The 14,547-nt window shown below is 34.8% G+C and overlaps 1 protein-coding gene across 2 annotated transcripts in view; it reads left to right on the top strand.

The window, feature by feature from the left end:
- The window catches only part of ARAP2 (ArfGAP with RhoGAP domain, ankyrin repeat and PH domain 2), a gene marked incomplete at its 5' end in the record, with an annotated part of 152,210 nt that overhangs the window by 76,605 nt on the left and 61,058 nt on the right, over positions 1 to 14,547 (top strand). For both annotated transcript variants that reach the window (XM_084233136.1, XM_084233135.1), the window contains 4 exons: positions 483 to 627; positions 3,388 to 3,490; positions 4,127 to 4,325; positions 4,496 to 4,559. In XM_084233136.1, coding sequence (XP_084089262.1) covers positions 483 to 627; positions 3,388 to 3,490; positions 4,127 to 4,325; positions 4,496 to 4,559 — 511 coding nt within the window. The remainder of the gene's footprint in view (positions 1 to 482; positions 628 to 3,387; positions 3,491 to 4,126; positions 4,326 to 4,495; positions 4,560 to 14,547) is intronic.

Consider the following 14,547-nt stretch of genomic DNA (forward strand, 5'->3'; position numbering starts at 1 on the left):
ACCCAGTGCTTCTATAAATAAATCTTTAAAAAAAAAAAAAAAGAAGTGGTGATCTGAAGGGGGTCGTATACTACCTTTTAAAAGAATTTTAAATCCCCCAAATAAGGCATTAAGATCACTGCAGATTCTGACACTTCCTTTGCATACGTACCTCCCATTGGTCCCAGTTTCACTGTTCGCCTTAATGCTCTGTACAGACCTAACTCTTTGCTGTTTCAGAATTGCTTTGCAGATATCTCTTCATAAATTCTTCATAAATCTGTCTGCTCTCTGGCCATCAATGTTACGGTTATTTTGTGTGCATCCCTGCTTTCTAGTCTGTACATTTTTTGAAAGAAAAGCATGTGGCAACTTTTTTATCCTCTGCAGCAATTTTATGCTCCAACCACAAAGCAGGAAATTAATAAATGTCTTTGTGTGTTTTTGAAAACTGGATTTATGATATAAATTAACGTATTCTTTGTTTTGTTTTGAATTATTAGAGACAAATAAGAAGTGGTGTGTTTTGGAAGGAGGGTTCTTGAGTTACTATGAGAATGATAAGTCTACCACACCTAATGGCACCATTAATATCAATGAAGTGATCTGCCTGGCTGTACACAAAGAAGACTTTTATTTAAATACTGGGTAGGTCTATCCCTAAATAGGAGGAGAAGGAGATGCTGATATTTACTATAGCAAGTAGTAAGAGTTTTATTATTTCAGTTCTTCAGTTGCTTCTTGTAGACCAGCTTAATGGCTTCTTAAAGCCTTAATCTTGCACCTTCTGAAAGTTCCTGGTGGGATCCATTAACATCTAGGAATACTAAAATGTTATGCTAAGTAATATAGAGAATATCATATTTGTATCTAAGTTTAAGTAAATACAGAACATTCTATTCTAGAGCAGTTAGTTCTATAATTTTTGTGATTTACTCATTAATTAAATGGTGGACTGAGGAAAAGTTTATACATTCATTAAATTCATTAATTTGTTGTTGATAAAATAGATTATAAAGGAAAGTATTTTTTAATGATTTGTTCATATTAAAATAAAATGCAAAGTACATTTAATAGCATATTGAAATATTAAATTCCTTGAAGATCTATAGCCTCAAGGAATTGCAATTAAAAGTGTAAGCATTATTTATTTAATATATTTGACTTATAAATAATAGAATTTCTGTGAGAACTTTTGGAAACAGACTAAGATCTTTATTGTAAAAGTTTCTCATTACATTTTGTAATATAAGTAATATAGAAGTACAAATAAAATATGCAAAAATCAGGAGTATAGCACTTTAATAAAATATTTTATAAGTAATGGAAAAGATTTTCAAAACTGTTATTTATATAAAATTACATAAAACATTAGCATTATTACATAATGATCAATATTATTAGTTGAAATGACTTTTCTAGTAAATCCAATTTGATTTTTTATGTGGACAAACTTATAATAAATTATTTTGCTTTTGTTTTAATCTTTAGTAGTACTTTTGTTTTAAATGAGTAATCAATTTACTATGACTTACTTTGGAATGTTAAAATAAGTGTATCTTGTGCAGTAAGTTGCTTAATGAGTAAATAATATATAGTATATTATATATATATTTAATATTGGTTTATATCAGCATGTAATCATATTCAGAAGTAAACATTTTATGATTTAAGTGTAACTGATACAAGTAGATATGCAGGAGAAAGCATCTATACTGAGATGGTGTTAAAAAATAATTGTTGTTGGAGCCCCCTGGTGGCATAGGGGTTAAGTCTCAGTGCTATATCAATGCTAAGACCTGAGTTTGATCCCTGGCCAGATATCTGATCCACATAGCATAGCAGACCTCTCCAGCCTTGCCTACTGCTCCCCTTGGCAGTGTATTTCAATAAATACACCTGTTATGCTCCCCACTCTGTCTCTGGTGAATCCTCTTACCCGCCCCTTACCTCTAACTTCCACCCCAGTTTTGTGAAGATAAGCAAACAAACAAATAAATAATTGATGCAGCCAGATTTTGAATTGTCTTAAGAAGCATATATAGTTTGAATGCAGTAATGTAGGCACTGAGAAGTTATGAAAGTTTGTATTTTAGGAAGAAAGCTGGCTGATGTGGTAAAGCAAAGATTAGGGGAAGAGAAAGCACACTTACAGAAAGTTTAACTAGAGGGAGAGGTAATTTAAAAGAAAAACCGTAATTGAGAGAATCTTAGGATTGAAGTAAGAGATTCAATGACTGGATGAGGAGCTAAAGTTAACCATGTCAAAAGTTCAGAAATGACCAAAGTAAAGTCAGTGAGTCACCTAGGTAATAATTAGTTTTTAGTGGCCATCCCAAAGTTTGGGAACTGGAAGCAGTCAGAACAAAACATGGAATGAAGCTCATGGGTTTAGAGTATTAAGTAGCTTGTTCAGTGGAAAAGCACTATTCTTTAATCAGTTGTTATAAAATGATATTTTATATCATTTTATATAATTTATGTAATTTTCATATCAACCTGGGGAAATAGCTTAAGTTTTGCTTATAATTTCCAAAGACACAAAAACATAAATGACCCAGATCAGTTAGTATTGTAAAAGAAGGTAAATTAAGCTTTGCATGATTAATCTGATATTGTTGTTTGTATGATTAGTCTGATTTTATCAGCTCAAGGGATTTTCAAGGCTGATGTTTGTGTGTTTTTGACCAGGGGAAGAAGAAATTAAATTCCAAGGTTTTAAACTTGCTGATTAGGTAGATGGTGTTGACCTTAAATTGGAATATGAAGAAACTGCAATAGGTTTGGGGTTAAAAAGAGGAAGAAGAAAGATGACTGTGATGTAGGGTATTTTGGATTTTTGTAGGTGATAGCAGCTTACATACTTAGCATGCTCCAGAAATAGTTGGAGCTGTGGATGAGGAACTTAGGGAAAAAATTCAGGTTATGGCTGGTTACTCAAAGTTTATGTATAGTAGGGGGATGAAATTTTAGGATAAGAGATGGCAGAAGGAAATTCTGTGAAGTAAATAACAAGGTGGACTAATTAGAGAACTGTTTGGATAATGCCTACTTTGAGCAATTGGCCAGAGTAAATCAAAGCGGTGGTCTCAAAGGGAAGACAAGACTGTAGCAAGCATTTGTCACATCAGCCAGCTGAGTGCCATGGTATCAGCAAAATTAGCAGTACATTGAGTAATAAGAAGATTAAGTAATAATTAATCGGAAGAATATTCCATATGTCTGAACCAATGTGTTCCATTTAACTCAAATAAAATCCAAACCATCACCAGAAAAATACAGATAGGTAGATAGATTTCTGGGTCTTATCCAGTTTTAAATATGAATTTAATTTAAATTTGACTTTCATGTTATTTGTTTTCATAAGAACCAAATATAACTGATAGATCTTTTATTTGTGCCCTGTAGGCCCATCTTTACCTTTGAAATCTATTTACCTTCAGAATGTGCATTTTTATTTGGAGCTGAAACATCTCAAGCTCAAAGAAAATGGACAGAGGCAATAGCCAAGGTATTTCAATATTTAAATTACCCTCAATCCAGGGGAAATTCCTAGCTTGTGATCTGTGGTTTAGCTTCAGAAGTCTACATAAATTTTATACTAGATTCTGGGAATACTTTATTAGGTTTTTGGAGTTTGTAATCAGAGGTTAAGATCTCCCTTCATAGAGTCCTAAGCAAAGAAGAAATTGATTTAAGGACCTTGTAGAAATCATTCTTTGAATTAAACCCATGTTTTGATGATTGAGATTTTATCAATGTTATAAAGTCACTTCTGAGTATGTGTCTTTATGGGCAGGCATCTTATTATACACACAAAAGGGAAATAAACAAATTCAGTAAAATATACAAATGGAGTCAAACATTGAAGGTTGACATTTTGAAAAATGCCACAAATTAACAGAGAGAATGTCTCCAGAAAAGTGATTTAAGACGTTGTAATTTGAAAATGCATTATAGCCATTCAGCTTTAAGACTGATTGTTAGCAAGTTTAATAATTGTTTTGAAATGTGAGTTATATGTATGTGGGTTACATCTTAAAAATAGAAAAGCAGAGCTAGTTTTTTACTTTACTCACGTCTTTAGATAGGGAAGAGATTTCCTATTTTCACTGTGTTTATTACTTTTCTTCATTTGTTTTAACAGCATTTTGTTCCCTTTGTTGCTGAAAACTTAACAGAAGCTGACTATGATTTGATTGGTCAACTTTACTACAAAGATTGCCATGCCCTGGATCAGTGGAGAAAAGGCTGGTTTGCTATGGACAAATCTAGTTTGCGTTTTTGCCTTCAAATACAAGAAGTTCAGGAAGATAGAATGCACTTAAGGAGACTGCAAGAGCTAAGTAAGATATTTTCCCCCTCTCACTTCTATTTTGGACATAATTTTATATTGTGCATGCCAGTAGAAGATTGTACATAAAATTCTGACTCACTCGAGCATATATTAATAATTGTGTCTTTATGGATATTCACTGTTTAAAAAATACATTTGTGTTTTCTCCTTTTCCTCCAGCAATCAGCACAATGGTTCAAAATGGGGAAAAATTGGATGTCTTGCTACTAGTTGAAAAAGGAAGGTAAGTGCATTTTGTTTTTTTACCTATTATTGACACAACTATAGAGAGTAGGACATTTTGATTATTTCCTTTGGGGAGAACCCATTGATTATATGCTGTGGAGATTTTCTGAGTTACATCTGGGTGTGTGTCTGTGTGTGTACACTCTTCAGTAGAAAAAGTGTACTGATGAAGTTTGCATATTTTTACACTTCTTATAACAAATTCAGGGTGATCAATTATTATAGTTTTCTATAGATCTGCATCTTTTTGAGATAGTCACATGGCTATATTTAAATGTTTGGAACACTTTATACACACACATACATACCTATATTCAGTATAGGTATATATTCAGTATAGGTATATATTGGGTATAAATAAAATCCTGAGTTACCTATATATGTGAGTCAGGCATAGCTAAACCTTTATTCTTGAATTTATATTCAATTTTCCTAAATTATTAGGCATTCATCATGTATTGCTAATAGGAATTGTGTACAGTGATGAATGAAACAGACATAGTCCCTGCTCTCATGAAACATGAGCACTAGTGAATGAAGGTATTTATATTCAATTTTCCCAAAATATTAGGCATTCATCATGTATTGCTAATAGGAATCGTGTACAGTGATGAATGAAACAGACATAGTCCCTGCCCTCATGAAACATGAACACTAGTGAATGAAATGGAATATAAACAAAAAATAATTTTTCAGTATTGTGTCTATCAATTTTAAATGCTTAAAGAAAAGGTAAAGAGAGAGGGCTCGATGGAGCAGTATTCTGTTTTTCATAGTGTGGTAAAAGAAGGTACTTTCGATAAAAACCTACAAAAATGAAATTAGCAAACTTTGCAACAGCCTGAATAAACTGTTCTTGACACATGGTCAAAGATATTTTGAAGACATTAAGTATGTGTTATACTTGGTATATTCGAAGTCTGCTAGAAATTTGCCTTGGCAGGGGAAATTTGAGTGAATGTAGAGTGGGAAGAAATAATCTCATAGATATCCCTGGGACTGATCATATAAGGACCTTGCAGATCATGGTATATAATACCTATATTTTATTCTAAGCATTATGGGGAACTGCTCAGTTTGAGAGTCAGAAAGTGGAATCATCTGACGAATGCTTTGAAAGGTCTACTCTAACTTCAGATGAATAACCTTTGGGGGTGGGGACAAGAGTGACAGTGCACTTATAACAGGAATATAGGGGAACCAAATAAGACATCAGTGTAAAAAAAATAACAGCAGTACAAAACACAACGAAGCAAAAACAGACAATTACAAACCAGAGACATACTGCAGGGGAGGAGGCAGGAGGGGAGTCCCCTCCTTTAAGGGAGGGGACTCTGGTGATGGTGCATGGCTTGCCTTGGGGAAGGAAATTCTATGGGGACTCAATCTGAGGGGGTGGGGGGAAGCAAATATTGTCTAAAAAGTGTAAAAAATGATAAATGTTAAAATAAAAAAATTAAAAAAAAAATAAAAGAGTGAAAGTGAGTGTCCATTTAATGCTTCTCTAGAGACCAAGCAAGAAATGACTTACCTGATAACATAGTGCTGAGGAGTGGGTAGATATATATATATTATGAAAGTTGAGGTGAGAGGATCTGTTGCTGGATTAGATGAGCATAAGAGTTAAGAACCTAGGTTTTTGACCCAAGTAATGACAGAAAAGATGGTGTTGATTTTTTAGATAAATACATGGAGGCAGAGTAGATGGAGGCTATCAGTAAGTTTAGGGTAATGATCAAGAACTTGATTTTGGGGCCTCCCTTGGTGGCTCAACGGTTGAGTGCTGGGCTGCGAAGCTGCCTGAAGCCTCTGCAGCGCCGGTTTGATCCCCGGCCACCCACTGGCAAGGGTCCATGGTGCGCAGACCTCTCCTGCCGCCCCCTGCTCCCCTCAGCAGTGTATTTCGCTGGTCTGCCTGTTCTGCTCCCCACTCTGGCTCTGGTGAATTCTCTCACCCTCCCGCGCTTCTGACTGTATCCAGTGCTTGTATAAATAAATAAATAAATCTTTAAAAAAAAACCAAACTTGATTTTGGTAGTGATAACTTTGAGATATTTATTTCATAGCAAACTAGCTATGGTGAGCAGGTATTTGAATATACAAATCTGCTATAGTTAGAGATACAGAGTTGAGAATCATTACTATATAGATGTTTTTTAGCCAAAGAACTGGACAGGTTCACCTACAGAAAGTATAGGTAAAGATTTAAGGTTGTATCTTGGGGTCACCGATATTTAGTGGTCAGGAAGAGATGGATGATCTCACAAGAGAGCTTGGGAAGGAGCAGCTAGGGTCCTAATCACAATTACAGAGGTATAGTCTCTTTTTTATTTTTTTAAAGATTTATTTATTTATTTACACAAGCACTGGGTACAGTCAGAAGCACGGGAGGGTGAGAGAATTCACCAGAGCCAGAGTGGGGAGCAGAGCAGGCAGAAGGACCTACGTACAGTGCTGAGGGGAGCAGCAGGCAGCAGGAGAGGTCTGCAGCCATGTGGGACCCTCGCCCGGCGGCTGGGGATCGAACCGGCGCTGCAGAGGCTGCGGTCACCTTCACAACCCAGTGCTCAACTGCTGCGCCACCGGGGAGGCCCCGGCATAGTCCCTTGAACAAATTGTTTTTCTTGTTTCTTGTCATTTGTTTTATAATCTCATATTTATATGGATTTGGAATTTTCAGTCGTACCAGAAAAAAAGATCATTTGCCATAAATATACAATATGACACACACATACACAGTAATACAAAAGTAAAAAATCAGACTTCCCTCAGGTGATTTTCTTGCTAAGGACAAGGATAATGATTTTAAGTGGTTACCTGAACCTATCTTTTCTGTGACTCCCAGAGGAGGACATCAGTAACGCTAGACATCCAGCATATTGCTGATTAGATACTTATATCATGAGTGTTATTGTTAATGTACAGGTGTAATTAGGATTTTGTATTTGTTACTTATTTCTGTGAGTATTGTAGTTATTGACACTTTAAATTCTAATTCTTGTTGCTAAATTATTTCACTCTGCTATCAGGGTGCTGTTAATTATATGTTCAGAAATAACAAGGTAGTATATGTGTAGGTAGTACTAGCACAAATGCAGTTTTTACTATCATCTATTTATATTTATAATCTCTCTGCTGCCTGCTTCTTCTATGGCAGGAAGAAATGGTCAACAATGCTGACTTGGTGTCTTAGTTCATGAGTTTATGTTTTAAATAAGTAAATAAGCAAGTGGCTAATTGAATATGTTGTGTTTTTTTTTTCTTTTATTTATCAGATTACTATAGTCAATGCATTTTTCTATCATTTTTGGTTTATGAAGGATTTTATCAGTGGTGTGTAGATTTTAAATTAAAATGTAGCAAACATGGACTAGAGTTGTTCAATTTGCTAAGTGTCCATTTAATGCTTATTGCATGTAGCTACATACCCACACTAATGCGAGAAATGAAAAAACAAATGTTCCATAACTTAAAAACATCTTGACAATCTCTGGGATAATAGGAATCAGAAGTTAATCTTAGGTCATGGAACGGTTGAAAAGTAATGAAAATCAAAAATAAGTTAAAATTGCTTATCCCATTTTTATAATTATCTCAAAGTTTATGTGTGTTATTAACAAGTTATGTTGAAGGTATTTTTATGAAAGAACAAAGATTGCCAGTATGGGATAATCACAAAGCCCAGAAGAAAGCATTTCAATAAGGATAAAAGTCTCAAAAATGTCCAGTGCTATTAAGGGTATGAGTCTGAGAAAGACAGATGCTCCTTGGATGAGTGGTACAGATTCCATCTGTGACTTTGAGGAAAGCAGAATTGATAGATAGAAAACTAGAATAGATTAAATTTGGGAACAGACAAATGTAATAGCTGGTGAGGATAGTAGTCAAGGGTGTCTGGAGGTAAATAAGAGTAGTGGTTTAGAAAGGGTTTGACCCTGGAAGGGAATATGTGTGCAGTTTTTTTGATATGGTTTGAACTTGCACAAGTTTAAAATTGTTATGGGAAGGAGGCGCAGGGGGAGATTTAATATGTATGAGTGAGAACAACGAGAGAGCAAGGTCTTCACTTGTAAGAGAAAGAGGACTTAAAAGATGGTATTGGATGTTGGTAGCTGTCTTGATCTGGTGATGGGATGTTGAGACAGACACCAGTCTGATGGCTTTCAATTGCTTAATGAATTAGGACATAAGGAAGACTCCTCAACTTATGACAGAGTTTATTAATGATTTATCAAAATGGGAGATATATACTTCTCTCCCAGTACTAAAGGAAAAAAAATCTGGTTAATTATAGATATAATTGTTTAAAAGCTGTTTTAATACCATGTCAAAGTAAGAGAATTTTCAGTGCATGCTCTGGTTTTCATATCTCTTTTGATCTATTAGTCCTTTGGGAAATAATGACTACAAGCTAAAGCAGATTGTATTAGACTTGTCAATGGAGATAAAATTGTGGCTTTAGGAAATAAAACTTCCAGTTATTCATGTTGATGGCATATAGAGATTGTGTGAACAATTGAAAGAGAGAGAAACCAGCCATCTCTAATTTTTAACCTTTATTTTTGGGCAAATAATAGCTTGAACTAGAATTACAAATTATAAATACATTTAATAAATTAATTTTACATTTTTCCTTGTCCTTATCTTTTAATGAAAATGCTAAAATATGTTAATGTTTTAATGGCAAAGAGGAAGAAGACCCCCCCCACCTGAAAAAAGTTAAAACATTGATAATCATTCACTGAATATAGTGTTGCTCTTTAGATACGTATATTTTAATCATCTTGATAATTTTCTCTATAAGGATAGCAGGAGTGCCTTTAGACAGAAAAATATTGCAATAATATTTTCCACACACAGAGCATTTTTGCTCTAAAAAGCTCTAAACAGAAGGTGTTCCAGATGGTGTCGTTTTAATGTGTTGTCTTTGTATACTTTAAAAATTATTATTTTGGAAAATAAAGCTTTCTTGATTATACTTAAGGTTTCTGGCGTGCTCTTTGATGCAATTATTGGGATTTAGAGTCTGTGCTTTTTTTATGCCATAGGACTTCTTTGTGTGTTTTTTGAATTTCTATCGTTAGTCAGTGAATGTTCTGAATCACAAGGTCAGAGGCATTTTCCTGGACAGGGTAGGTATCCACTTTGACTGAAATGTTCACTAGATTACAACATCTTTTTCTTAAAGTTTGAAAACTATTTTTGCACTTTAGCCACATTCCCTGTGTATCTCTTTCTGATAAATTACTGTGCTCACCATCCTTACCTTTATAGCTTCATGCCCTTTTGTCAAAGACACTTCTTACTAAGCTTTCATTGAAAGGTCATTAGTTGTAACAAATACAATATGAATAACTCAGCTATGTTCTGAGAAACAGAAAATACAGGCTTAAAAAAATATTTCCTAGTTAACCTGGAGTGAAGCGTAATGCACTTGAAGGTTCCCAGATTGGTTGCTTTCAATTTTAATTGCAAATTCCAGACATAATGGAGCTATCAACACTATCAATATGTCCCACAATTATAGAACAGGCTACTTTTCTCAATTTGGGAGATCAAAACCCTAAATTTAAGATTCTTATTTCACATCAACTTACTATATGTGATGTTTGTTTTTCCCTCCTTGACTACTGTTTTATAGTAGCTGACATGTTAGCAATACTCTGGAGGGTGAATTATCTTAAAGTGGTTTCTAAATTGTGCGTGTAATTGCAAATAAAACAGTAGCCAATTGCCCACAATATCAGCTTGACTGCTTTTGTAACTTTCTGATTTAATTCATAGAGCTGTTTTAATCTGAATGTTGTCAAGGCAAACAAGATTTTCTCTTCTCCGACCACCCCCACATATTTTGGAAAAAGAAAGGGAGTCTTCATACTTATAAAGTGACTTTTGTTGAAGAGAATTGCAACAAATGGAATGTGTGATTATTTAACAAACGATGGATTTTAAAGTATATATTACTTGCTTGAGAAATTTATTTCAGTCAAAGCACTTTGAACAATTGGAGTGAATGTTTCTGGGCAGATAAATGAGATATAATGTGAAAAAAAAATGAGAAGCTCTCTATATAAATGGGATCAGGGTGATTAAACATACATATAAAAGTAACTGTGTCTGAAATCCAAGGTACAATTAAGTGGAAAAAATAAGCAATCTGAGAAAACAATAGGTTCAGAGAAATAGGATGGCCAAGGGAGCAACTTCAGTTCCTGATGACCTTTGAGTTCTTGAGGAAGCATAGCTACCTGGGTCTGGAAATACAGATTGATAGCTTCCTTTTTAGTATCAGTTAAATTTAATTAATAGCTTGACTTTCTCTGGAAAGAATATATATGCATGTATGTATATGTACTTATATACATACAGTTTATTTCTATGTAAAATGTTATTTATTTTAAAACCTCAAAAAATATTCTTAAAAATGGGATTTAGGTTCATTCTGAAGCCAGTGGAACACCACTCAAGCTTTTAAGCCCAGCCCAAATAGAGCTGTTTCTCCCCTTCCATGAGGGGGTTGCTAAATAGTGTATAGATATGAGATTAGAATACTGAAGCCTTTGCTTTTCTTGGGGCATTAAGTATCTTAATAGTTTTTACTGAACTGCTGGCTTCAGAAGAAATAAACTATTTAAAATAGTATCTTCTACATTACTCCTGTGACACAGTCTCTACATCTTGTAGATTTTCTTAATAATTGCTTGTTTCTGACTAAAATTCCACACAATACCAGTTTTTTTATCTGAAGGTGTGGGGAAAATACTGTATCTTTATAAAGTAAAATGATGGTGATTTGTGGATGTGAAGACTAAATAAAATTTACTAGAACCCCATTTTTGGCCATGAAGAAGTATAGTCCACCCTATATAAGCTTTGCTTCCTCGGATTTCAGTTATTTGAAGTTAGCCATGGTGGAAAAATATTACATAAAAGATGTTTTGAGAGAGAAAAAGAATCCATTTACCTAACCTTTTTTTACAGTATATTTCTATCATTCTTTTTTTTTTTAGTCACTGTACCAAATTTACAAATTAAACTTTATTTCAGATAGGCACTTACAGGAAAAAACAGTTCTTATCAAATAGGATTTGGTAGAATCTGAGATTTCAGGCACCTACTGAGAGCATTGGAACATGTCATCTGTAGATAATGGGGTTACTGTCACTGACATGGAGTATGCCCCCCTCCCACTTATAACAATTAGAAAACTGGGCAAAGTTTATGAAATATGCTAATTTTAGGCATTCTAAGTTTGGGATCATGGAGGAAGGACAAAAAATGAAGAAGGGCTTAATATTACCTTGAATTAATATGCGTAGATATGTTTCAGTCCGTGGAAAGGGAATATGGGGAGTCCCAAGAAGAATGAGGTGGCTTTGCTAAGTTGAAGAGGTAGAGACAGGAGTTTGGGGACATGTGGAAACTAAAATTTTCAGGGCAGAGTATCAGAGCAGAGGAAGCTAGGTAGAAAACATTTCAGAAATCTTCATAGGTGCTCCCTTCCTTCTTTGGTTCCATACCAAACTGTATGTTTATAGGGTGAAATGCCAGAAGCCCAGTCAGAAATCAGCCCCATGCTGTTGTGAGAAAATTCTTAGAGTTTAGATGGGTTTGGTGTGTTGATATTCCAGGTCATTAAATACACAGGACATTCATAAAGACCCCAAAAAGGTAAAACTAGAGAGTTAAATCTAAAACAGTCCTAGAGTCAAGGCTGCTCTATTTTTACCTAATTAAATTTCAAAACAAGCCTCTAAAGAATCAGCTTTTCCATAAATAATTTACTTGACTGGCATCAAACGGGCAAAGGATGCCAAAATAAACATCAATACTCTCTAAGAAATGGTAACACAATGATGACACTCACCATGTGAAAAGTCCTAGTCATGTGAAAAAACTGTCAGTCAGTTAATAGAAACAAACTCAGAAATAAGAAAGATATTGGAATTAGCAAAGATGCTATACAGTGAATTTTAAATAATTTAAAAATTTCAAAGATGTAATGGAAAACACAAACATAATGAAAAAAATGGTTGTATGAAAAATAGAATTTCTAAAACTAAAGAATACATTTTCTGAAAGAAAATTTCACTGGATGGGCTCATATAGAATAGACTGTACCTAAAAAAAGTCAGCGACTTAAAGACATGACAATAGAAACTCCCAAAACTTAAGCATGGGGTATAAAAACTAAATATCAACAGATCTTTAGTGATGCTATTAAATGTCAAACATTTTCTGTGCCAGATGATATATTTTAGGATTCAGTCTTTGACAAGTTGACTCAAGAGTTAACTTGTCATTATTTGTTCTATTCCTCACTAGTTCACAGGAGACCTATAACTTGTCATCACAGGATTTCTTTTGACTAGAAAGTAAATTTGAAGTTTGAAATGCTCAGTTAATGGCAGGATTATATTGGTATTGTAGGAGGGTCTTGGATTTTGGATTTTTCTCTTCTTGCTGAAATACCCATTATACCTTTTTGTTTACATGCAGTTTCAAAGATAAGTTAGAGCCTAATTACCAGGTTATAAAAAAAGTTTGTAAGAATCCAAAAAAAAGGTAAAATTTTCTCTTCACCTAACCTCCTGAATGTAGCAAAGATATGATTTTTGATTGTTTGTATCATTTAGGGGCTTGGTATTTCTCAGGGAAATTACCTGAATACAGAGTTTCATTTAGACAAATATACTTTGAAATAGAATGCTTGTGAGCTAAGGACGATGTAATATAGACGAAAAGGCTAAAGTATGTCACGAGTATTAGAGCAAGTGTCAGAATTCTTCAAAAAGAAAATTGCAAAACCTGTAGGTCAAGGCTGTAGTGATGGCGTGGAAGATAAAGCATGTAGGTAAAAATGTCAGAAAGTAGGAGATGAAGATTACAGGCAGAAATGTCAGGGGAAAAGTCGTAGTTAAAGGAAGTTCAGAAGATGTTAGAAGTGAGTGCAGTGAGGTGCTGGTAGCATTGTCCTCCTCCAGAATATTTCAGTAAGGGACATCAAAGGAAAGATAGGTGAACTTTGATTTTCTTTTTTTTTTATAACTTTTTTTTAATTAATTACTTTATTTATATAAGCACTGGGTACAGTCAGAAGCACGGGAGGATGAGAGAATTCACCAGAGCCAGAGCAGAGAACAGAACAGGCAGACTGATGAAATACACTGCTGAGGGGAGCAGCGGGTGGCAGGAGAGGTCTGCGCGCCATGTGGGATCCTCTCCGGTGGCCTGGGATCGAACCGGCACTGCAGAGGCTGCAGGCAGCTTCGCAACCCAGCGCTCAAACAGTGCGCCACCAGGGGAGGCCCGACTTTGATTTTCTTTTAACCTTAGGACCAATGAATAATCAGCAATGCAGAACATGAACAATCCTCCCCTTTCCCCAAATAATCAAACAGAGCTCCTTCAGCTCGTGTCTTTGGGTTGAATCCAAGGTAGCTGTCTGAACATCTGAAATTAAGATTAATTTTACTATGGTATAAATAAACTTGAAATGTATCAGTGATTAACTTATGTTTCAAATCATATTTATATCTAATTATTGGAATTTAGAGCTATTATGCACCCACGAATACTGGGCACTGTACCAATCCACTGAGATGCTGGAAAGCTGTCTTTGCTTGTCTGTAGAGTTTGGAGTCTAGCAGCTGGGACGCTGACAACAGTTGATAGGGCAAAACAGCTGTTCAGCAGTAAGAAGGTACATTGCTTAAGAAGTGAGCATAGGAGGGAGATCAGGGACAGAGTGTCAGGGATTTTCTTGTAGAGTGTATATACCTTTGGGAGAGGAATCAGTGGAGTAGCTAGAGAACAGAAAATATTTATTACAAAGACATGGAGAATAAATTGGTTTATGTATATTTGTCTGTCTCTCTCTGTTTTTCATGTAAAAGAATGGCAAAGTTGGAGGGAAAAAATATGGGTCAGTTAATGAAGGCATTTAGATCTTAAAAACTCCAGACCTACAAAAAGACAATGATCAG

The sequence above is a fragment of the Talpa europaea genome, assembly GCF_964194135.1.
Source record: "Talpa europaea genome assembly, chromosome: 5".
Taxonomy (NCBI): Eukaryota; Metazoa; Chordata; class Mammalia; order Eulipotyphla; family Talpidae; genus Talpa; species Talpa europaea.